The 23452-nt window shown below is 47.5% G+C and overlaps 1 protein-coding gene across 1 annotated transcript in view; it reads left to right on the top strand.

Annotated features, from left to right (window-relative positions):
* LOC119463675 (translation initiation factor IF-2-like) overlaps window positions 1–15130 on the top strand; it is a 70763-nt gene extending 55633 nt beyond the window's left edge. Inside the window, exons 2-5 of the mRNA XM_037724499.1 lie at window positions 695–1023; window positions 2264–2383; window positions 9651–10075; window positions 15123–15130. Coding sequence (XP_037580427.1) covers window positions 695–1023; window positions 2264–2383; window positions 9651–10075; window positions 15123–15130 — 882 coding nt within the window. The remainder of the gene's footprint in view (window positions 1–694; window positions 1024–2263; window positions 2384–9650; window positions 10076–15122) is intronic.
* The last annotated feature ends 8322 nt before the right edge of the window (window positions 15131–23452 follow it).

Below are 23452 nucleotides of genomic sequence, written 5' to 3'. Positions count from 1 at the left end.
CTGAACTGGTTTTGGCGCGTAAAACCCCAGGAAGAAGAAGACTATTAATTCTCTTCTACTCCGGTTTTGTTTTGTGCGCTGTCTTTTAAAGAAGACACCTGAAAGTAATTGTATCAAGAAATTGTGATGTGAAATGTTTTTGTTTGCTAAGAAAGGACTGAAAAAATTTTATTATTAAACCACTTGTGCATGGATTAAACATTAGCATTCAATAACATGAAACTGATAGCAGCATGGCCTTCAAAGCTTTCACAATGTTCTTGTGGGTCGGGGAAAAAAATGTGCCTTTCTACAAGGCTTTATACGTGAATTTGTTATTTAATGTATGATCATGGGGACAACGTGTTAAATACGAAAATAAAGCTAAATAATTGTGCTTTGCAAGGTTATAATATTCAAAACACATGTCGTTGCGTGATATATAACACGATTTGTGAAAGCTCACCGTGTAGTGACAAACGTGTAGCGTGAATGTTTAAGCGTAAGCTGTGGTGTGCGCAAGGCGTTTTCGTTCCTGATCTCGATCTCACCGAATCGACAAGGGATCTGAAGGTCCCGTATGCTCCATGGCTCTTATTGCGACAGCAATTATATGAACACTCCAGGAGCATTTCTGCCGTCGTTGGACGAAGTGTGTCTCTAGTTGACTGGTGCTTTCCCGTCTCCTGCTGATTTTCTGTTTTTTCGGTTTTAGCTACGGGACTTCGGTCCCCCGCCGGCAGTGATGAACGTCGACACTGCCCGGTTCTCTCCCGACCTGACCTCGCGTTCCGCGGTGCCGTCGCGGAAGCGTAACAGTGAAATGGACGATGCCGCCAGTGACAGCACGGAACTCTACTCGGCCAGCGGAGAAGACTCCGAAGACGGCTTCGAAGCCGTACGAAGCCGCAAGGCGAAGCGGAGGAGCCTCAGGACACCTTCGCCTGCAAGTACATCTACAGTGCAGAACATGAGCCGTCCTCGAGCCCCCGCCATACTCTTCATGCCGGTGGTATCCTCGGACAATCTGCGGCATCTGAATAGGCAAGCTGTCTCCGCCTTCCTTGAAAGATTAGTTCCCAATGAAATCACCGACATAAGAATTAACACTCGCAAGAACATTCTCGCCGTAGATGTCACGCATGCAACCGCGTTTGACATCTTGCGTACAGTAACCGATCTGAACGGGATCAAAGTGCGCTCCCACATTACTGTCGACAAGGATACAGCGATAGGCGTCATCTATGACGTAGATGTAGCAATACCGAATGAAGACTTGCCTATCCTAGTCAAGACAGCCACTCCTGATAGTACCATCATCCAGGTATCTCGGATTGGCAATTCACGGTGTGTGAAGATAGTCTTCAAGGGCGACACCATACCATCTAATGTCAAGGTCGGCCATTTTCGCCACCCCGTAAAGCCGTTCATTCCGAAACCTCTGCAGTGCCACAAGTGCCTTCGGTTGGGTCACGTCAGAGGTGTTTGTAATCACGCTGCAGTATGTGCACGCTGTGCTGGGTTCCATACCACGGAATCCTGCCAAGCAACTGAATTTAAGTGCCGAAACTGCAAGGGATCTCATGAAGCCACATCGAAAACTTGCCCCCGAATCAAGAAGGAGTGGAGTATACTTAAGGAGATGGTAAGGGAAGGCTCTACGCACCGGGAAGCAGCCGTTTCTGTGAAAAAACGACGCTCCCGCCGCCACCGCAGACGTTCCCCAAAGAACGCGAAAAACCCCCCTCAGCGCCAATCTAGTCCAGCAGCGTCATCATCTCGAATTGAGAAACAGCAGTCCTTGCGCGAGACCAGACGCAACGTATTGAATGACAAAGAAGCCCAGAAAAGTGCTTATGACGTTGCCTGGCCTGCACTGCCAAATGCACGCCCACCTGCTGAGCTTGAGCGACGTACGTCTCCTTCATCGGACGTACCTCTTGCTTCCGACAAGCTGCCTGAACAGGATGTGCAGGTGGTTATTCTGCTGAAGTCATTAATAGCTGCGATTCGCACGCTTTTGGGAAATGCACAAACTTCGACTGCTCGATGCGCTTTACAAGTACTGGATGCTCTCGCTCCTGTACTTGAAAGCTTACATTAGAAACATGGCCCGCCCACTTCTGCAGAGGCGACCTTTTCAAGAAGACGTCAAGAATGCCTCAATTCTTCAGTGGAATGCGAGAGGCCTGATATCACGTATTTCTGATTTTCGCCAATTTGTATATGTCAATCGGTTTCCGGTGCTAGTCATCTGTGAACCAAACGTGAAAAATATCCTCAGATTATCAGGATACGAAGCTTTTACCTCCGCCACCTGTGACAAAATCAGCAAGGTCCTCGTTTATGTTCGCAAAGAGCTCACCTACGTGGCCCAGGCCGTGCCTCCTCATGACGACAACCAGTATGTGTGCCTTAGCATAAAGAAGAAGAGTCTCTCCTTCACACTCGTCGCCGGCTACATTTCCCCATCAAGCCGTTTAGACTACACAAGGCTTGGAAATGTTTTGACGTCGACCTCCAGTCCTTGGATTATCACAGGGGATTTCAACGCCCATCATCCACTTTGGGGAAGTACAAGAACCAATTCAAGAGGTCAGACTCTTGTATCTTTTGCTTCGGACCATGACCTCTGCCTTTTGAACGATGGCAGTCCAACCTTCTTGAAAGGGTCGTCGTATAGCAGCTGCCTAGACCTTACTTTGGTGTCGCGATGCCTTACCTCGAGCGTCTACTGGTTTACTGACTTGGAAACGCGCGGAAGTGACCATATTCCTACTTACGTTGCCATCAAAGGTCTAAGCAATATGTTTTCCCCTATGGTCTCTCGAACAATTGATTGGCCCGCATTTCAAGCCTCGGTGAACGCCGAATGCCAGAGAGGCCTTGCACGTAGCATAGAGCTTGTGATTGCGGACGCGATGCATGCTGCGACGCGCTGTTTCTCATGGTCACCTGCTCGCACAGACTTCGACATTGAACTAGAAAGGCTTCGTGCAATACGTCGGCGTGCCGAGAAGAGATACAGACGCACAAAGTCGATTCTAGACCTTAGGGAGGCCAGGCGCACGCAGAAGAAAATACGTCGTCGCATGGACAAATTAGACAACGAACGATGGCGTTCATTCTGTAACTCGTTGGACCCCCGCAAAGCACTCTCCCGCGTATGGCGAACTCTCCAGGGCCTTCGCTCTTCTCCTCAGCAACGCCACCCCTTTAAGGCACTGGCTCTCCACCAAGGCTGTCGAGAAGTGGATGTAGGAGAAGACTTTTGTGCGGAAATTGCAAGTAACAGAATGCTACAAAAGGATCTTGAATTGTACGAAGTTCCCCTCATGCAAGTTTCGGCAATGGATGAACTTTTCTCCATGGAAGAAATGGAGGCTGCTTTAGCCATTTGCAGGCGTTCCTCTTCGCCCGGACCCGACAACGTAACATATGCTGCTCTCCGCCACCTTGATCATGAAGCACGAGAGATCCTGCTGCATCATCTCAATGTCTCATGGAGTGACGGTGTTGTTCCCCCTGAGTGGAAGCGCAGCCGTCTTGTACCGATCTTAAAGCAAGGAAAGTCTCCCCTTGAACTGAAATCCTATCGGCCTATTGCTCTCGCCAGCTGCGTTGGCAAGTTGATGGAAAGGATGATCCTCACGCGCCTCGAGTGGTTTCTTGAACATTACAATGTTTATCCAGACGCGATGACAGGCTTTCGACGTGGTCGTTCGTCGGTCGACAACGTCATTGATCTCGTGTCGTCGATTCAACACCAAAAATCATCCAAACGCATCTCTGTAGCGCTATTTTTAGACGTGAGGGGTGCTTATGATAATGTCTCCCATGAAGCAATTCTTGACGCACTCGTGGCTGCTGAAATCGGAGGCCGCACTTTTCGGTGGATTCGTAGCTACTTGACCCAAAGGAGCTTCTTTGTAGTCACTGAAGATGGTCAAACTACCGACCACTATACCAACCGTGGGGTTCCACAAGGTGGTGTTTTAAGCCCAGTTTTGTTCAACCTGGCTCTGATTGGGTTGGCGGAATCCTTGCCACAGCCTGTCAGTCTGTCAATTTACGCAGATGACATCTGCATCTGGGCTTCCGGAGTAACTCGCCCGCAAGTTCGCGCAAGGTTACAAAAGGCTGCAACGAGGACATCTACTTATCTTCAGAGACAAGGTCTCGGCGTTTCAACAGAGAAATGCGCATTAGTCGCCTTTACGCGAAAATCGATGGCCGAATATCCTGTGTCTATTAATGGCCAGCCTATTTTGTACAAAAAGAACCATCGGTTTTTAGGGATCACTGTTGACCGCGACCTCTCCTGGAGCCCTCATGTATCCTACCTAAGGAAAAGACTCCTCTCGATCAGCCACCTCTTCAAAGCCATCGCCGGAAAAGCATGGGGACCATCGGTGCACTCTATGCTGCAATTATACAAAGCACTCTTTATGGGTTTCTTGCGTTACAGCACCCCGGTGTTGTCAAGCGCCCGGAGGACAAACCTCAGAGTGCTTGAGAGCATGCAAGCTCAAGCACTTAGAACTTGTCTTGGCCTACCGCGATGCGCTTCAACAGCTGCAACAATTGCCATCGCCAGGGAACATCCCATCAGAACGTATGTCGCCACAGACACCCTTCGAAATCATCTTCGACACCTTTCCCGACTACAGTCTCAACGCCTTGCTTCTCTCCCAGAAAGTAGACCAGATGCAACCTTTTCAGGCATTGTAACCTCCTATCGATCTTCTCTTCCATCAGACTTCACGCCTGCAGCAAGACCACCTTGTCCTTTATGGTGTCTCCGGCAGCCAGAAGTGCGGCTCTCCATTCCGGGAGTTACAAAGAAGTCCGACTTGCCAACTTGTGCCCTGAATCAAGCTGCTCTACATCTGCTGCATGATTCCTACTCTGATCGTATTCACATTTATACAGATGGATCTTCGACTCTGACCAGCTCTACTGGTGCAGTAGTTATTCCGTCGGCATCATTCTGCAAGAAATTCAAGATCAGCCACGTCACAACATCGACAGGGTCTGAACTTGCCGCCCTCCGTAGCGCTGTGCTTTATGTGCACGAAAAATCACCAAATAATTGGGCTATATTCTGTGATTCGAAGGCAGCCCTACAGTCACTTTTATCAGCTCTGCGCCGCAGCCCACATGAACAATTGGTAGCAGAGATACGATTACGCTACCATCAAGCGGTGGTCAGAGGCCACGACATTGTATTTCAGTGGCTACCAGGGCACTGCAACATCACTGGCAATGAATGTGCCGACAAAGCTGCCCGTGAAGCACATGCCCAATATGAAAGAATACCAATACCTTTGTCAAGAACGGATGCAGCGCGGCACCTCAGCAGTCTTGCCCATTCTATAACTCTAAGAAAATGGAATACACCAGAGTTTACTAACCGGCGCTTATATGCCATGGACCCACAGATGCAATTGCAACTTTTACCCGGTTTTAAACGACATGATGAAACCTTACTGTGCCGCCTGCGATTAGGAGTTTCTTTTACAAACTCCTATTCATTCCTAATTGGAATGGCGGACAGTGCCAACTGCAGCACATGTGGTATTGAGGAAACCACCAGACATATCTTATGTGACTGTCCTAGATACGAAGAAGAGAGGATTGCCCTTCGGACTGCTTTGGGGCACTTAGACGACAGGCCTTTTACGGAGGAGAAGATCTTGGGCCCGTGGCCTCGTGCGTCTTCTATGTACAGGGCTACAAAGGCGCTGCTGCGTTTTTTGAAGTGCACAAGCCTGTATGACCGCCTGTGATGAAAATCAGCTATGAACGCTTGACTGTACATGTGCAAGGTGTGAACTGTGAACTTCTCTCTTCCTTCTCCTCTTTCAATCCCTTCTCCCCCTTCCCCAGTGCAGGGTAGCCTACCGGGCTCAGCCTGGTTAACCTCCCTGCCTTTCCCCCATGACTTCTCTCTCTCTCTCTCTCTCTCTCTCTCTGCCGTCGCCGTCAGCGTCGACGTCACCGTGATGGTCCGTACAAATTCAAAGGGCGATAACATCGTAGCCGCGCGCCGTTTGCTGTATGTGTGAGTGACAGCATGTGTGGGTGAGCCGACGATGATGGCTAAGTCTCGCACGCGCAAGGAAGGAAAGTGGAGAGGAAGCACGCCGTCTTCAGTCGCGCGCAACGCACCGAGGGGAGGGGTGGGAGGGGGGTGTTCTACTGCGATGGCGGCTGCGTATGGCGCGGCCGCCGCGGGCCCTATTTTGTAAGTTATGTGCGACGGGGACCGAGCACACCGAGTGCTCATAGCCTGGTGTGTGCTGTGTTCTCGCCGCTTACTTCGCGTTGCAGCGAGAGGCAGCACGGAGGTCAATGCGCTCGCTGCTGCTGTCGCCCCGCTTTCTCACTCCAGCGTTTTGACAGCAGTGTGAGCGGTCATCGATTGAGATGTGTTCATGTTTGCTTGTGTGCGCGTGGTACCATGCTTTTTAGTTAGTAAGCGAATGTTTACAAGCTTATACGGCAGACAAAACTACTATCCTTACTTCGTACACCTGTCTACCAATTTGCTATCACCATTGATGCGTCGCCTTCCTGAGGGCACTGCGACTTTTTCATTGAAAGGATGTTTGCCATCGTTCTCGTTTAACTGCTACGCTCTTCTCTGATATTCGAGTGCTCGCCTGCTTTTTAAACATACATGACGACGGCATGACCACAATGGGATGACGCTTCTGAAATGATGAAGATTGTATAATGACGACAGTGTACGACGAAGGTTATGAGGACAAAGAGAAGACTGCTGTATGACAACTATTGTATGATGCCGATGGTGTGACGGCTAATGCGTGACGAGAATCCGATGACGAAGCCGAAATTACGACGATGGAATTATCACGACAGCATCACAACGACGGTATGAGAACGAATGCTTGACAACGACTATGTGACGGCAATGGTATGACAACGACGTCATAATTACCTTAAGATGGAACGACGAACAAGGAATGACATCGTTGGAACGAGAAAGGCTCTATGACGACGATGGCATGAGCACATGCAATTACGAGTGGCTAACGACGATGGCGTGAGATGGCGCGACGATGATGACACATACCCACTGACCAGTGGCCCATATCCAGTACGTAAAACTTTAAATACGTAAGCATTTCTATATATATCCAACGAGCAAAACTGTCCGCCCGTCTCGTAAGACAAATGGCTATAAGGAAAGTAACGTATAAAAAAACATGAGCCAGTCCACTACGTGAAGGTGGATGACCAGCGAATCTGTTAAGCGCACGACACAGAGGTGACACAGAATTTTGAACAAAGGTACGAACATGTCTGTTGTCCTGATCGGTGCTAATCGTGACGATAGGTACGCACACACATTCTCGTATCAACTCTGTTATCAAATGCGTCCGTCGCGCAAGACAGGGACTGACTCATACCACTTTAAGCAATGGCTCATACCCCCGTAAATAAGAAACAAAAAAATTACACCATCTTCCCGTAGGGGAACCCTGAGTAGTATGCGAAGCTGACATGGGGTCGACTCAAGTTCCCATTAGCTTTCAGTTCGTCGTTTCCGTTAGGTTGAGGTTTCCTTTCGGCTTCGCGAGCCCGAATTTCGGGATCGGCCTGTCGCCGCTGCTGTTTCGGGGCAGCGACTCGAGCCCTCTTCTCCGCGGAGCTGTACACGGCGCTGACACTGGCGTTGACGCTGGCGCTCTCCGTGGTACTCCTTGCGGCGTTGCGGGAGGAGACTAAGAGGACAGAGCGCGCGCGCTCCGCTCCTCTCATTGCGCCACTGTATACCGCGAGCTACAGTGGCGCCCCCCAGCGGAGTATGCAGCGCCTACCGTCGTGCCTCTAACCTAAGCTGCTTCGCATTATCGCCCGCGGAGCCGCAGGTGGTGCCATTCGTGGCGCAATCCGGAGAGGAGCGTCGGAGAGGAGAGGAGATGAGACAAGGAGAGGAGGGGGAGGAGGATGTGCATGCGCAGTGCGGGTGTGGACGCCTGCACGGCGGATGGATGGAGAGACGGACAAAGCCCCCGCCATAAGCTGCTTCGCACCTAAAACATTAACGCCAACTCCCCATTACGACGACAGAAGAGTACTGAAATTCTACGCTGGAATTATGAGTGGTAACGGAGCCAGCTGTGGAAGGAGACGACGATGAACGCGCGAGCAGGGGCACGAGCGCAGTCGCGTGGTTTCGCCGAGGGGCGCCAACGAGCCAGCTGTGGAAGAAGATGCCGACGCTCAAGGCATTGCTGATGTTGATAGTTTTAAATGCAGAGCATTTCTTTAACTCACATGTAGCGTGCGCCGTCCGTCCGCAACAGCTCGAGCACAGGTGCGCCCTCTCCCCCACTCCTCCTCTCCCGCATCACGCTTGCTGCACATGTGCAGCGCGCGAAGCGTCGTAGTTGAGTCGCGCTCCGGCGCTGCAAGCACCGTAGCAACAGCAGGTGCTGGCGTGATAGCGCGCCCTCTCTCCACCCCCTCTCCCTCTAACGCGCGCGCTAGGAGTATAAAGCGGGTTGGCGCGGGCTCCACTCGTCAACTCCTGCGCTCTCTTGCGTTCGTCGGCGGTCGCAGTTGATAAGCGATGGAAGCAAGACCTTCAACTAGTACCTCGACGCAATCCAACATCAGCGCCGAAGCCGTAGTTCCAAGACATCGTACCATCGTCTTCGTCGACGGCGGCAGAAGACAAGGCGGCGAGGCGGCGCGCTGCCGACGCCGAACGCAAGCGTCGTAAGCGTGCTGCCGACGCCGAACTTCGTGAACGAGAAACCGCGGCCAGGCGTCAACGTCGACAAGCGGATCCCGAGCAGCGTACACGAGAAGCCGCGGGCAGGCGTCAGCGTCGGGCCGCGGACCCTTCGAGTCGAGAACGACACGCGGCTGCGACACGTCAGCGTCGGGCCGAGATCGAATCAGAAGATGAAAGAAAAGAACAACAGAGAAGCAATAATAATATAATATAATAACAAGAATCGCAGTGATGCCAATAAAATAATAACAACTTTACGTTACCTACTTACGATTCTCTCTTCTCTCTCAACCCAGACCACCACCACCACACCATCACCACCACCACCACACCAACAACACCAACACTACGGAACCCCACTATGCTCTGCATTTACACGCGTCCCTCGCGCGGGGGCATGCGACGGAGATTTTTTGTTGATGGAAACAAAAATGCACGAAACCCTAGCCATGAAGAGCATGACTAGGGTTCCCGGCATTTTTCCTTAATAAATAAAAGTAACTCACCCTCTGGGCTAAACACCCACGCTTGCAGACGAGGAATATACCTGAACCATATGAATGTGTGGCACCTGCGGTACAAAAAAATAAAAAGTCGAAAGAGGGCAGTTAATATGAAGGCTTTGTTGGAAGAAAAGTCATCTCAGGACCACATGTAGGCACATCTTGGAGCATTGTGGATATCAGAAAAATTCTGATTTTGTGAACATTTAATGCCAAACACGCCAAATCCCCGATGTGTTTCGGTGGACGCGGCATGCGCCTTCCGTTAGGACGTTCCTTCACCGAACGAAATGCCACCGACCTCTGAGGGTTCATGTGCTTGATGACGGACAACACAGACAGATACGTGAGCAGTCAATTAGTTCATCAGGAGTGATGGGTCACATCACGGTTCACAGTGGTTCGAGGCGGCGGGCGGGCCGGGCGGGCGGACGGGCGGGCCGGACGGGCGGGCCGGACGGGCGGGCCGGACGGGCGGGCCGGACGGGCGGGCCGGACGGGCGGGCCGGACGGGCGGGCCGGACGGGCGGGCCGGACGGGCGGGCCGGACGGGCGGGCCGGACGGGCGGGCCGGACGGGCGGGCCGGACGGGCGGGCCGGACGGGCGGGCCGGACGGGCGGGCCGGACGGGCGGGCCGGACGGGCGGGCCGGACGGGCGGGCCGGGCGGGCCGGACGGGCGGGCCGGACGGGCGGGCCGGACGGGCGGGCCGGACGGGCGGGCCGGACGGGCGGGCCGGACGGGCGGGCCGGACGGGCGGGCCGGACGGGCGGGCCGGACGGGCGGGCAGGACGGGCGGGCCGGACGGGCGGGCCGGACGGGCGTGCGTGCGTGTGCGTGCGTGTGCGTGCGTGCGTGCGTGTGCGTGCGTGTGCGTGCGTGCGTGCGTGCGTGTGCGTGCGTGCGTGCGTGCGTGTGTGTGCGCGTGTGCGTGTGTGTGCGCGTGCGTGCGTGCTAATTAATGTTCTCTATAGAAGTAGCAATTGTGTGGAACGATTTACCAGCGATTCTATCTGGACAAACACAAGCTGCCAGAGAAACATTCCCTGATAACGCTTTTCAATTGCAAGCATCCCAATTTGATTAAATTTTGGCCACGCTTAAGTCGTTCGCTGCCGCCGTCGCAGTCAAGAAACGGAATTACAGATGCGCTGCTTATTTGTTCGCTGAGTCAAGCGCCATGAACCACGACGGTGCTCGCAATCACATCGTGGAAAGGGCCGTCCCCGAATATAGAACCGATTGGAATACTTGGAATGCATGGCGCTTAGAATCGGTTTGACTATCGCTGTTACAAAATGACTCTGTGTACTGTCGCATATGAAGCACAGGCTTCGTTTTCTGCCGTAAAGCCTCAGTACACGTAATCTGTCGTACATCCTCCTGATACGCGAAGACAATTATACGGATATGGTGGCTTTTCAAATCGAATTTTAATGACAGCGTCTCGTTTACAGATTTGACACGCATTAGACGTATGTGGAATCTGTCCGCTTGGTCTAAAAACGGCCTTTCACGCCTCGAAGGTGCCGTAGTGAATCGCAAAAGGTACCAAAATGTTGCTCTCAACAAGACAAAAAGGCTTATTCAGTCTTAAAGAATGTCAAATTGATTGTACTGGCGTATTTTGTGCCGATATAGCGGAAAATTAACCACTTCGCTCCAAATGCTGCATCATCCCCCGGCTCAACTAGCACCACCTAGATAGCACAAGGCCTGTTCACTCCGAACCATGACGTCATGCTACCTGGGCCGACTGCCGTAGCATCTAATGGGGATGCTCCCGAGTAAGCAACACTGATTTTGACGTCGCTGGTTTCGTCACGCCAGCCTTGGCAATGGAAATTTCGGGTCAGCTGGTAGCATGACGCCATGGATTGATGGCATGACGCATGACGCCATGGATCGGAGTTAACAGGCCTTGTGCTCACTAGATGGTGTTGGCTCAACTCACCTGGTCACTTAGTATAAAAAAGGCGTGTCAACCAAAGTCGATGCGAAAGTAGACAACGCTGACGTACATGCGCGAAGAGAAAATAAATAAAAGAGCAGCGAATGGAAAACTTGACAATAATACAAAAGATAGAGGATCCGGAGAGAAATATAAGGTCGGACAATCTAACGAATAAGATAATGCAAATAATGTAAAATTATCATGTAATTATGCAACATTGCATCATCTTTTGTGTGGTTAAACGATAAAAGCAGCATTTCCACGTGCAGGAACTGAGTAACGGTGTCGTCGCGTTTGGTGAGGTAAAAACGGCTTCTTTTTTACCAATACACAAACATGGAGATGTAACATCGTGCGGGGGATAGGTATGTAAATTGCTGTATGCTGGAATGTCATGTCAAATCGCGGTACATTTCAGAAGTGCATCAGGCTTGCTTCTTGCTTTCTGTAACGAAAAAGCAGTTTCGATTAAGTTTGTGCCAGCTTTCTCGAACGCTGATGGCAAGAACATAATCTAGACCACTTCTATACACTTCCGCAGGCATCTGACTACATATTCTGGAATGATATTTTATCCAATCACTTTCGAGCTGAAATTTCAAAAGGATTGAGAGCATTGTTTGTTCTTGTTTACACTGGGTGTCAGGGCGATACAGTCTGTTGATGATCCTACTGTTTTTCACACATCGAGAGACGCATAATGGCATGTCTAAACAAATTTACAATGAAATAAAAAGACACGAAAATATATTTTGAAACCGTAGGACTGAACCTTTTATTCCTATTGCTTTGGAGTCGTTTCATGGCGTGTTCACAGGTGAGAAAACTGCGGTTTTGTTATGCATATTGTGTTGAGAAAGCAAGGAACACCCACTGGGACGTTAGGTAAAACATAACAGGCATACAAAACGTCTACTAGGTGCCGTATTCGGTACAGTTAAGTAAGCTCAACCCACTACCATTATTTACACGGATGTGTGCTTGTTTCCTTATATGTGTGTCACACGCATGCTTGTGCGTCTTGAGTAACGCAAACCAAGTTTGATTACTGCTTCTCGGTGCGTGTGTTATCACGCTATGATATCTGTGCATTTTCTCGTTCATCATTGACCAGATCGCGGGCTCGTGTGCTTGTTCGGAAGTGAGAATGCGCGTGTTATGAGTCGGGACTCTGTATTGCGCGTGCTGTAACTTCTCCTCGCCTTTTGCGTCTCAATCTGCCAGCGTGTCCTACCTTCTTTAGCTAACAGTGTTCTATATTTAAGAACCCCCGACGTTTCGTCATATCTTACAACGTTTTATTGCGATAGCAATTATATGGACACTCAAAAGCAGATTTCTGCCGTCGGCGTCGCCGTCGCCGTCGCCGTGAGGTTCCGTATGACGTCAATGGAGATGAAATCGTGACCGCGTGCCGCCGAACGCTGTATGTGCGAGTGAAAGGGCGCGAGGGACGCGCTCTTTCACGGGGAGTGAACGCACGGCGGAGAACAAACGCGCGTTCCGCGCCGTGCTTGCTTAAGGGCTGCAGAAGTAGGCGTCTCTTTCCTCCTTTACAATCACCATATATGTAGAGCAAACGCGCCTTCTTCCGATGCGCGAGAGGCCGTGGGGGAGGGAAGGAAGGGGGAGGGAAGGGAGGCGACGTTTAGCTGCGGCACCAAGTGCCTATTTATATCAGAGGCTCCGGCAACAGTCACCAACGCCGCACGCATCTTGAGCGAACGCGGGCAAAACGCCGACGGCGTCGACAACAGTTGTGCGTATTGCCGGTGCTGCTGCATGTCCAAGTTTATACAGCTGATAAAGCTAATATCATTACTCCGTATAGCTCTCTACAAATTTGCTATCGCAATTGATGCTTCACCTTTCAGGTGAAACTGCGACAACTTTTTTCTTATTACTGTTACTTTTATGAGGAAAACAGTTGGCGTCCCCATTATACATGACAAAATATGCGCGCTTCATTTTCATTTCAATGAAATAGCGTAGACCCTCATCTTTCCAGCAAAAGACTGTCCGGATCCAGAAATACGCTCCTCACGGAAACCATAGAACTGTTAAAATGGAAGAGCTATGGTTGCGATGCCTCCTCCGTCGACTACTGCCATCAACGTTTACTAAACTAAAAGCGATTGTAATGAAATTAAATAAATGTATTGGATGTTCCAAGAGTACCTTTGCAAGACAGCTTTTCATCGTCGTAGATGTCTGTCGGCAAAGCGAGTAGCAAGAAGAACATCGGCGTAAGAAATACACATGATTCAGCAAGCGCCACCTTTCTAATACCAATATTGCCGGGACCTTGGTGAGGGAGCATATTCGGCAGCAAAAAGCGAACATATTTTTAAGACTTTTTAGAGACACAGTGTTAGATCAGCGTTTGTGAGAGGTTAAGTGATCCTGTGCAGCTATGTATGAAGCGGCAGGCACACTCACGCTCTGCTCTCACGCTCTGACAAAGACGAAGGGTAGCAAACGACAGGACCGGCCATGGTCTGTTTTGAGCCAACAACAACGACTCGAAACGGGGCGGTGACAGATAGTAACCTTGCCTGCTTGAGCTAATCACGCATTCTATGCATATTTATCAGTCTAAAATTTTATATATATATATACATATATATATATATATATATATATATATATATATTCTTAATCTATGCCCCATTCCTTAAAACCACTATAGATATTGTATAGTTACATATACCTATAATGGATCCGGTGCTATAAATTTTATACCATACACAGTGCATACGTTCATTGAAATTACCCATACAACGCACAGAATATCAAACGTTTCATTAAGGAATAAGCTCAAAACAAGCATCCGAACCACCAATAAAGCAGTGCATACCCCCTCAACAGCTGTAGTGATGGTTTTGCAACATCTTCGCTGGACATATACTTTCGCAAGTTGATAACGACGATAAGGGCTCATAAGGGTCGGATGGAGGCCAATAAGGGTGATAACAGACAATAAGGGTTTATAAGGGTCATACATAGTATGACACGGTTGATAACGGCCGATAAAGCTTGATAAATGTGTATGCTGGCCGGATAATGGTTGCTAGGATTGATAGTGACACCACGCTGCGCGGAAATGAGCAAATGGCTCAATGCTTATGTATATAATTAGACAACTCCAGTAGAGTTGCTGCGTGGATTTATATATATATATATATATATATATATATATATATATATATATATATATAGGAAAATCAGAAGCACAACTTCCAGTTTCTACTATATCCAGTTACTAATATCCAGTTACTACTCCAGTTACTACTATATATATATATATATATATATATATATATATATATATATATGTATATGTGTATATATATATGTATATGTATATATATATATATATGTGTGTATATATATATATAAAGTTAAACAGTGAGTTTGTGCTCTGTACTGTCATACTCTTCATCATTGTCTCTATCACTGTTTCGTTGTCCCACTACATCAACTAGCCCAGCTTTCGCTACTAATGCTCGTGACAACTAATGCTCTTGCTCAAATAACTGCGCCCCTTTTTGTTCCATTAGTGGCCGCCATGTCAGACATCTCGCTTCTTTCAGAGATCGGACTTGCTTTATCAAAGTAGAAATAGGAAACGTACCTTTCAGAGTAATCAGACATCGTATATTAATAAAAGAAATGTGGTCGAGGCTTTCATCTTTACGTCGCACGGATGTCCAAGCAATGAGTTCATTGTGCTTACTAGCATTCCGCGATGACCTTCACCGGTTAATCCTCTGATCACAGGCTCTCCAGACAATGCATTATGAGATTGTCTGCCGTCTTGCAGAGATCCCTACTGCACATGCGGGCAGTGGCTTTACTTCAATTATTATCTCCAAACTTCTTGTCCTCTTGTCTTGTGTTTTTGTCTGTTCACCAGGCAAATGAGCTGATGTCAACTTGCTTAGTTAGGACTCTATCATGTCAATGCACTCCCGGTTTAACATTAGTCCCGGTTTAACTTAAGAAAGAGCGTTAAATCACAGCAGCTGAATAAGTGCAGAAGTGGTCAGATTTTTTTTCTACACAGTGACGTATTCACAGTGCGCACAATATTGTACAACGCAGTGTCTCTGTGCAGATAATCTGCAAAGAAGCTGTCACAGCTTCTAAAATTATTTGCACGGAAAAAGACTGGGAAGGCAGGAGGGAGGTTATATTAATTAAATACCAAGAGAAAAACTGGTTGTGTTGTATAAAGCAATGTATGTGTCTACAAAACCAATAAAACCGGCTCTCGCCGTGAGAGGATGATTAATAAACCAAAAAGAAGCAGTAACAAAAAAACCGGGGCTTGAAATTCTAGCACCAGCTCGGCATAATATATCATGGACTCAGAAAGCGCCGGTTCAGGCTTAGTTAATACTTTCTCGGTAAAGGTGGAGTGAATTAATTTTTAAAAGAGCCAAACACAACTCGGCAAAATTCCAGAACACCTACTGTGTCATACAAGCACAAATGCGACACGATGCTTTGTAATTTATGACATCACGGTGAAGGGCCAGCGCTGAGGTTTCAGCGCTAAATTCAACAAGGACAAGCTTCTCCAGAAATTGCTGTTGTAGTAATCAACCTCTTACAGTTATATTATTGAAAGTAGAGCGTTCAAACAACACCTTACTCGTCTAAGCCAAGGAAGTGTTTCTCTTAAGCGTTCCTTTAGGCCTACCGACCACAGACTCGGCGACTATATATATGTACAGCATCGTTCCCAAATTCCCATGCTCCTATTTTTGACATCCTACTTCCCTCCCCTCTGGTAGATATGGTCAAGGCCAAGATATGATTGTACTTGATTTTAAATTCAATGACCTATGACCGCTTCTCACGAATTGAACGAGGTACGATTCAGCGTGTGTATGTGTGTGTGTGTGTGTGTGTGTGTGTGTGTGTGTGTGTGTGTGTGTGTGTGTGTGTGTTGTGTGTGTGTGTGTGTTGTGTGTGTGTTGTGTGTGTGTTGTGTATGTGTTGTGTGTGTGTGTGTGTGTGTTGTGTGCGTCTGCGGTGTATGTGTGCGTGTGCGTGTTGTGTGCGTGTGCGGTGTATGTGCGCGCGCGCGTTGAACTCTCATTCTACGCATCTTTCATCCCCGTTTCTCCTTTCTCCAGTGGGTAACCAATGACAGTTGGTCTAGGTAAGAAGCTCATACGCACAACGGTACACAAAGCTGTCTGCAAGATATGCCTTGAGAGGGTTCTTGGACGCCGCAGCGTGTTGCACTAAATAATTCATCCCGTGCAGGAATAATGCTGAAGGCTCCACGATTGCCCGGTTATTCCAAAAGAAACATCAGTAAATACAAGCGGACGCGACAGAAACAGAGCTAGAGAAAAACACATTTCCCAAAACTTTTTTATAGACCGTGTGTTTCGATACAAGAGGTAATAGCACGATGCAAACAAACAGTAAATTGTATAAATAATCTTTAAGAGTATAGTAAAATCAGTAGCAGATCGCCTGAATATAGGCCAGCAGGCTGTCATGTTACGTCCGTCGTCTAATACTGGCGCGCAAATGTATTGCTGCAGTAAGAAGACAACACTCTTCTCTTTTATATGTCAATTTTAAGTACGCTTGTGCAATTAACGTTTGGGTTTGGGGGACCAATGAAGGCAGGTTTAAATAAAACAAAGGACCTCACAAGCTCCTTTTACATTTGTTGTTTACGTGGATATACCTGTCACTCCGTTTAGACATGCACGATAAACAGACATTGAACAATTACCATGGAAGTTCAACTTTCTCTATTATAAACCATTCGTTGCCCTTGCGAACATCAATGAAAAGGGCAATTTTACGCTTTAGTTTCCTTTCGTGAAAGGTGACACGTTTTTGCTTATAAAACTCTGGGAAACACATCTTGCCGTTGATTTAATTATTCCGTATCGCCTACACGGCATTTGGTACGGGCCGTGATTTTGTAGCGATGTCTTCTTCTCGATTTTAAACCACCTTTATCATCCACTGTAAACAGTGGCCTGATCCCATTGATAACGCTGGCGGAGCCTTGCATTGACCCCTGACGAAGCCCGAAAATAAATGGCATATGAAAAAGCATTGCTATGGTATAGCGATGTAATGGTTACCAACGGCTCATGGCATATAAACGATGACAAATGCAGACATTTCTAATGCAAAAACATTACATGCCCCATAAAGCGGAAAATATGTTCGTTGTTATCCGATGGCACCAAAACCCACGTCACCAAGTGATGACGTCACGCTTCCCGCGCTAGACCTGCTGCGGCTCACACTGCGAAATCCCACGGTGAACAGCCCCGGTGTCGGAGGGACGCCGCGGCCCACTCTGAAAATTGATATTAGGGTGGATTAAGGTGAATTGAGGTTGGTACAAATTAGAGCAATGTGGATTAAGGTGGAGTTTGAATTGAAGGTGATAACTTATACAAGTCGTAATGCTTTCGGATTCAAATCACGTAAGAATACCCAAGTGACTGTCATTTTTGCACCAGGGGTACTTAAAACGTTCCAGAAAGAGGTTTTATAAAATGCTATAGCAGCAAACTACTACGTTGCTACTTTTTTTAGAAAAAATATACAATACGTACACAAGAAATCAAACACAGAAAGAGAAAACTCAAATACACGTCCACTGCGGCGGTAAAGTCGCAATGTGCGAATGTCGCAGCGCTTCCACAAGGTCACGATGATTTTCTGGCGTCAACTCTGTTTACCTATGCATATGCGAAGAAACTTATTTGAAGCGAGACGGAACCCTCATGGCAAATATCAGTGATGCTGCGCAAATAACACGTTTCTACTTTATTTGAATGCGCCAATGCGGCACCTTGTTGGTCGAACCATTCCTTTGTTATTTTTTATCGCTATGATTTCTGCAAGTGATGTAGCTGTGAGGGTCAATAACATGTGCGTTAGAGAACTCGCCGATATACATCACATAGGACAGAGGGAGAGGAAAGGCAAATAAGAAATAGAAAAAAAGATACCTGAGCAACAAAATACCAGTGTAGAAGCGTTGGAATGTGAGCCATCGAGTGAGGTCTCTGACCTTATGCGTAAATAAGCATGGGAACCGTAGCAGTTTGGCGTAGTCAAGCGAGCCTATAAGTTGAAATCTTGCTTCGTGGTAGATGGAAACATGTTTACAGTTTTCGAGTGACGACCGCAACGCTGACTTGGTTTAAGATGACTTCTTTCGCTTCGTGATGGGCGTAGATGATTCGGAGTATTAGAGAAGTTCGGGGAGAAGGTGTTTGAGAAGCACAAATTTCATGGGCAGAAGCTACGCTGTCCTGTTTCAGTTGATTACGTTGGAACAACTGACTCTTCACACTAATGAGAGGTGAAAATTTATTAGAGGAAACGCGGAGAGATCGACCTGAGGAACGGAGGCCCGGAGATAATTGGCCTCTAAGCCCTGGAACCCTTCTCAGAAAGAAATGGAGGGGGGGGGGGGGGGAGAGGTCCATGAGGAGTGATAATCAAGACAGACAGTTGGATCGCACTATCGCACTATACGTGTATGCGCGTTCGTGTGCGAACGGCGAGCTAACTGCTTTGAGTATAAGCCTTTGACAATGCAATAAAAAGCCGAAGTTTCGGTTGAAATTCGAAGCATTCAGAGCAACGCAGAAGTGTTAGACAACTACACGAAGTGAGGTTCGTATAGTTCTACAGGTCATATAAATTGCATTATACATTCGCTTACAAATTAAATTGACAAGCATGGTGTAAAGCGCCGAGAGACGAACAGATCTCACTCTATGACCGCACGAACACGAGCCAGTTTCTAGTATCATTATCTAGTGATAGCTAGCTCTTGGAGACATCGTGTTACACGTACTGCACCGTCTTCGGGATCGGCCCCCTATAATACTGCACCCTGACCCTTCCCTGTCCTCTCTTCCTTTCTTTCTCTCTCCCTTTCTCTCTCTCTTTCTCTACCTCTATCTTTTCTGTCTCTCTTTCTTTCTCTCTTTATTTCTTTTTCTCTCTCATTCTCTCACTTCCTTTTTCTTTTCTCTCTCCTTTTTTTCTCTCTCTCGTTCTTTCTCCTTCTCTCTCTCTTTCTCCTTTTTTTTGTCCCTGGTATGTGCCATTGAGCTTGGATCCTTCCTGCACTATCACCAGGATCGGCCCACTTTTCGGCGTGACACCACCACCACCACGCCGCCGAAACTTGTGAGCCTATAAAGCTTCGCTTAAAAATAGGTGAGTGAGAAATGGTTATACACTCTAACATATTATGAAGATCCCACGCACATGTTGGCACTTACGTCAAGCGAAGTGTTAGTGAAACGGTAAATTAAACTCTATAAAACAAAATCCGATGCCTACAAGTATATTCGTGGTCAATCCATTCATCGTGTAATCTCGTCCAGCGTTTTCGTTTATGCACCGCAAAGGCCACATCCTTGGTGTCCTACAAATTTCGCGTGTGTGCAAAGCACCGTTCACGAGCGATGCCGAAAAGCAAGCAGCAGTTCATGCGAATCCATACTGCGAGATGCCGAGGCAATGATGTCACGAGCACTACAGAGGCTGTGTTTAGTTTTGTGACGTGTTTGTCCCCGCGCTTTACAAGCAGATGCTCGGTGGCAGCAGTTCGCGGCATACCTTTGAAAGGTTAAATTCACCCGTAGCACCATCCTGCACCCGTTACTAAGGCAATCGTTCTCGACATACTTAAAACCGTCGCTTGAAGTTTCCCAAAGAAACTAAGCACGGGTCTTCTTCACATATTGATTCCCTTTGGAAATTCCCGACCACTAAAGAGGCGAGTCTAGCTTTGATAGCTGCCTCAACATAAGCTATAATAATGCTTTTATTGACTTGGGATCAATTGCACACCGGAAAACGTACTCCACCTAGGATGATTGGCACGGTGTGCACCGCTGAAGTTGATTAGGTGCCAAGTACTTCTTCGTAAAAGACGCGGTCTCAAGAAATGGAAATCGATGAAGTGCGTTTTAACGTGAGTGCACGTATTTACAGTGCGAAATGGGCGCTGCGCGCGCTTTTTCCGAGCTGTCTTATACCTAACGTTTATTCGCTGTAGTGTTTACATTGGCGGGTGCCGGAAGCTTTCTGCAGCACGTCTCCCCGGAAATGTGCTGCACAATAGTATACGTGCGTAAATTGCGCAAAAGGAACGAGCAGACCTTTTCGCTGTACTTACCATTCGTCTCGCCGGCTTTTTCCAACCTCACGGTGGTGGACCGTCGTTTATCGGTCCGATTAGCCGGAGGGCGGTGCAAAAACCTTAGCGACCACTCTTGCGTGAGCAGATCTACCCAACTAGACCGGAACCTCAGTTAAAGAAAACCCTGTACATTCGGGTGCGTTAAACTTCATGTGGCATGAAGTGTTGCTCTATATTTTTATTTACCCTTCAAGTTGGTCTTTAGCTCCACTTTCTTTTCTTCTTCTTTCTGTCTCAAAAGTAAACGAACGAAACCGCAAACACCAGACGGAAGCAAATGCGGCAAGACCACGATTTATATACTTCTTTTGTTTCATAACATTAGCTACCGGTCAATAAAACAGGGCCATGCACTCCTTAACCCTTTTATCGCCCACCTCGAAATATTCTACCCTTCCTTAAACATCCACAAAACACTATACCTGAGCGTATTGAACCTGTAGCAATCATCCACGTCAATCTTGTGTCGGAAGGGACCTACGCCTTGAATTAATTTATACAGGGCATATCTCTATATTTAGGTGGTTTAATCATTTTATGAAGGGTGCGGAATGATTGTACGGCTCTAGCAGTAAGTGGCCTGTTTCCCCTTAGCTGTGTGCATCATTCAGAGTTAACCGAGAAAATAGCATATGTGCGATAGGCTTCGACGTAAATATTGTAAGGAAATATACCAGGTGCCTTTCAACCTTTATTAGCCGCACTGTTAAAAGAAAATCGCCTGCGGAAGATTTTGCAATTCTACAGCTTTTGGTAGACGACTCGATGAGCACAACCATATTTCTATGCGAAATCGAAGCAAATGTTTAGCCAAATGCCAAAAATGATTGGTGGACATTACATCCTATAAATTTAAAAGAACATTTGCAATGAATCGAACCCACGGATTGCTCAACCATAGCCTACTACATACCTTCATGCCTGCCCATAGGCCCGATAAGAGCAGGGCGCCAGGCCATTGGGCCTAGTTCCGGCACTCGACGCCAGTCGGCGATGAAAGCCCAGAATTGGTCAGCCCACATGTGTATGCTGCCGTAAAGATCCAGAGACCACTCAGCACATCCTAATAGAATGCGACGGGATCCACCCAGCGAGAACCATAGGTAACGTGCAACTCCCAGAAGCGCTTGGGTTTAAAGTGGAAGGAAACATAAACAGATCAGCCGTAGAGATCAGCAAGAGACGATTAGAGTACTGGTGGAAAAAAAAGCAGGGAAAAGATGAATACGACCTGATCTCTTAAAATCATAGGCAGCGGTACAAGGTGAATTTTTGAGAAAGAAAAATAATGAGAGGTATACAAAAATGCTAGATAAAGAACATGTATAGTATACCTGAATAAATCAAGCAGGCTAGGTGACTATTTGTCGCCGCCCCGTTTCAAAGGGGATGCCAATAAATCATCATCATCATCATCATGGTCAGAATAAAGCAGGCGATGCTATAGCGCGGCACCCTACAGAGCTGGCCTTTTTTTCTGCGCAGCTTCTTCCCTTAACTGGATCTAAGCGTCAGTAACGCCTACACTGGCACGAAGGAAACAGTCTGCCGCAAATTTCGTCCGCCGCATAAAAGCATGTGTGCGGAAGACGAACGAGCGTAAAATATTGTTCTAATTCATCCTGAGAAGCGTTCTTGCGCTTTTGTTACATATTGGAGCTGAATTACACGCTATCCCAGAAAAAAGCAATGTGAAGTGCAACACAAACGCGAACATTGCCGTCGTTTGCAGCTACAGCTTGTGGACTATCCATGACCACGACTCTTGTGCAAACATTTTGGCGATATCGTCCCTGTCTGTGAGCTTCAGGGCAAAGCTAGTTAAGAGGGTGCAAACACCTAGTCAGGATCGTCTCGAACAACTTCTCGTGATGATTTAGAGCGCAATACTTGAAGACTTCACGTCGTCGCAGAATTTAAGAGCACCGTTTTTGTCGAAGTCACGCCCCGAAAATTGTCATCTCTAGTTCATGATCAAATGCCCCTTATCGAGCGCCAAGAATAACAAGCAGTATCAACTTTTAAAATGTAGTATGCTGTACACAATGCTTCAACTGCGCGTTGGAACATGCCCACATTAATAATTTGACTGTTGATGGCGATGTGCAGAATAGAAACCTGACCAATTTAATTGATTTTCTCACACAGCGCATGGTGGTAGAAGCTCTTGATCAGTGCAGTTCCTAGCATGAAAGCAAGCCACTTATATTCCAAAGTGAAGTAAGAGTGCGTTAAGCACAAAGCGCAATAACAAATTTGCCTGGACATGTGTACTTTTACTGTGAAGGATATGCCCGTACTCAATTTCATGGACAGCAGCCGTTGGTTTATGATCATTGTACCACTTTTCCTAAGCCGTTACTTTATCGAGGCAAACAGGTTTCGTCGCATTTTAATAGACTTACAGACATGCACACACTACTTCTGCAACATTTAAGCACATTGGTCACGGCTCATGGACACTTTGACAGAGAGGGCGCTGTAAGCCCAGAATGAAAGCCGACGATTCCAGACGAGGAGGCTGAACGGCACCGACTGAGCGATTGCGTGGCCACAAAAAAGTATGCAAGAGGCTATGGCTCAATGCTCGTTCACTTGAAACAAATTTTAAATCTAAGGCCACCTTTTGAGATAAAGGTTGCTAAACTTTCATCAAAACGCATGGTTGTTCCAGTTGCTTTCAAAGTAAACGCTTTCTCGTGTAGCACTGCAAAAAATTCAATTGGAATGCCAACGCATTCTGGGGCACAACTTGTAAACTCATGTCGCTAAACTGGTGCCTAGCTCATAATTCCTTATAAGTGGATATACTTTTCCATGTTACCGGCTGCAATTTAAAAATTGCAACATGTATCCAAACGCGGTTATTCAGAATGGGAATTACTGCGATTTCGCGATTGATGTAAACACTTGTATTGATTTTGCAAGTAATGTCCACCTTTTCGAATGTTCCAGGTTCAGAAGAAAAATTGTGCTACATGCCATAGACGATATCCTTTATCCTAAGTTAAAAAGTACCTGGTACA

The sequence above is a fragment of the Dermacentor silvarum genome, chromosome 9 (assembly GCF_013339745.2).
Source record: "Dermacentor silvarum isolate Dsil-2018 chromosome 9, BIME_Dsil_1.4, whole genome shotgun sequence".
In the NCBI taxonomy this organism is placed as follows: Eukaryota; Metazoa; Arthropoda; class Arachnida; order Ixodida; family Ixodidae; genus Dermacentor; species Dermacentor silvarum.
Note: the sequence above shows the minus strand (reverse complement) of the source record. Positions and strands in the feature narration are given on the sequence as shown.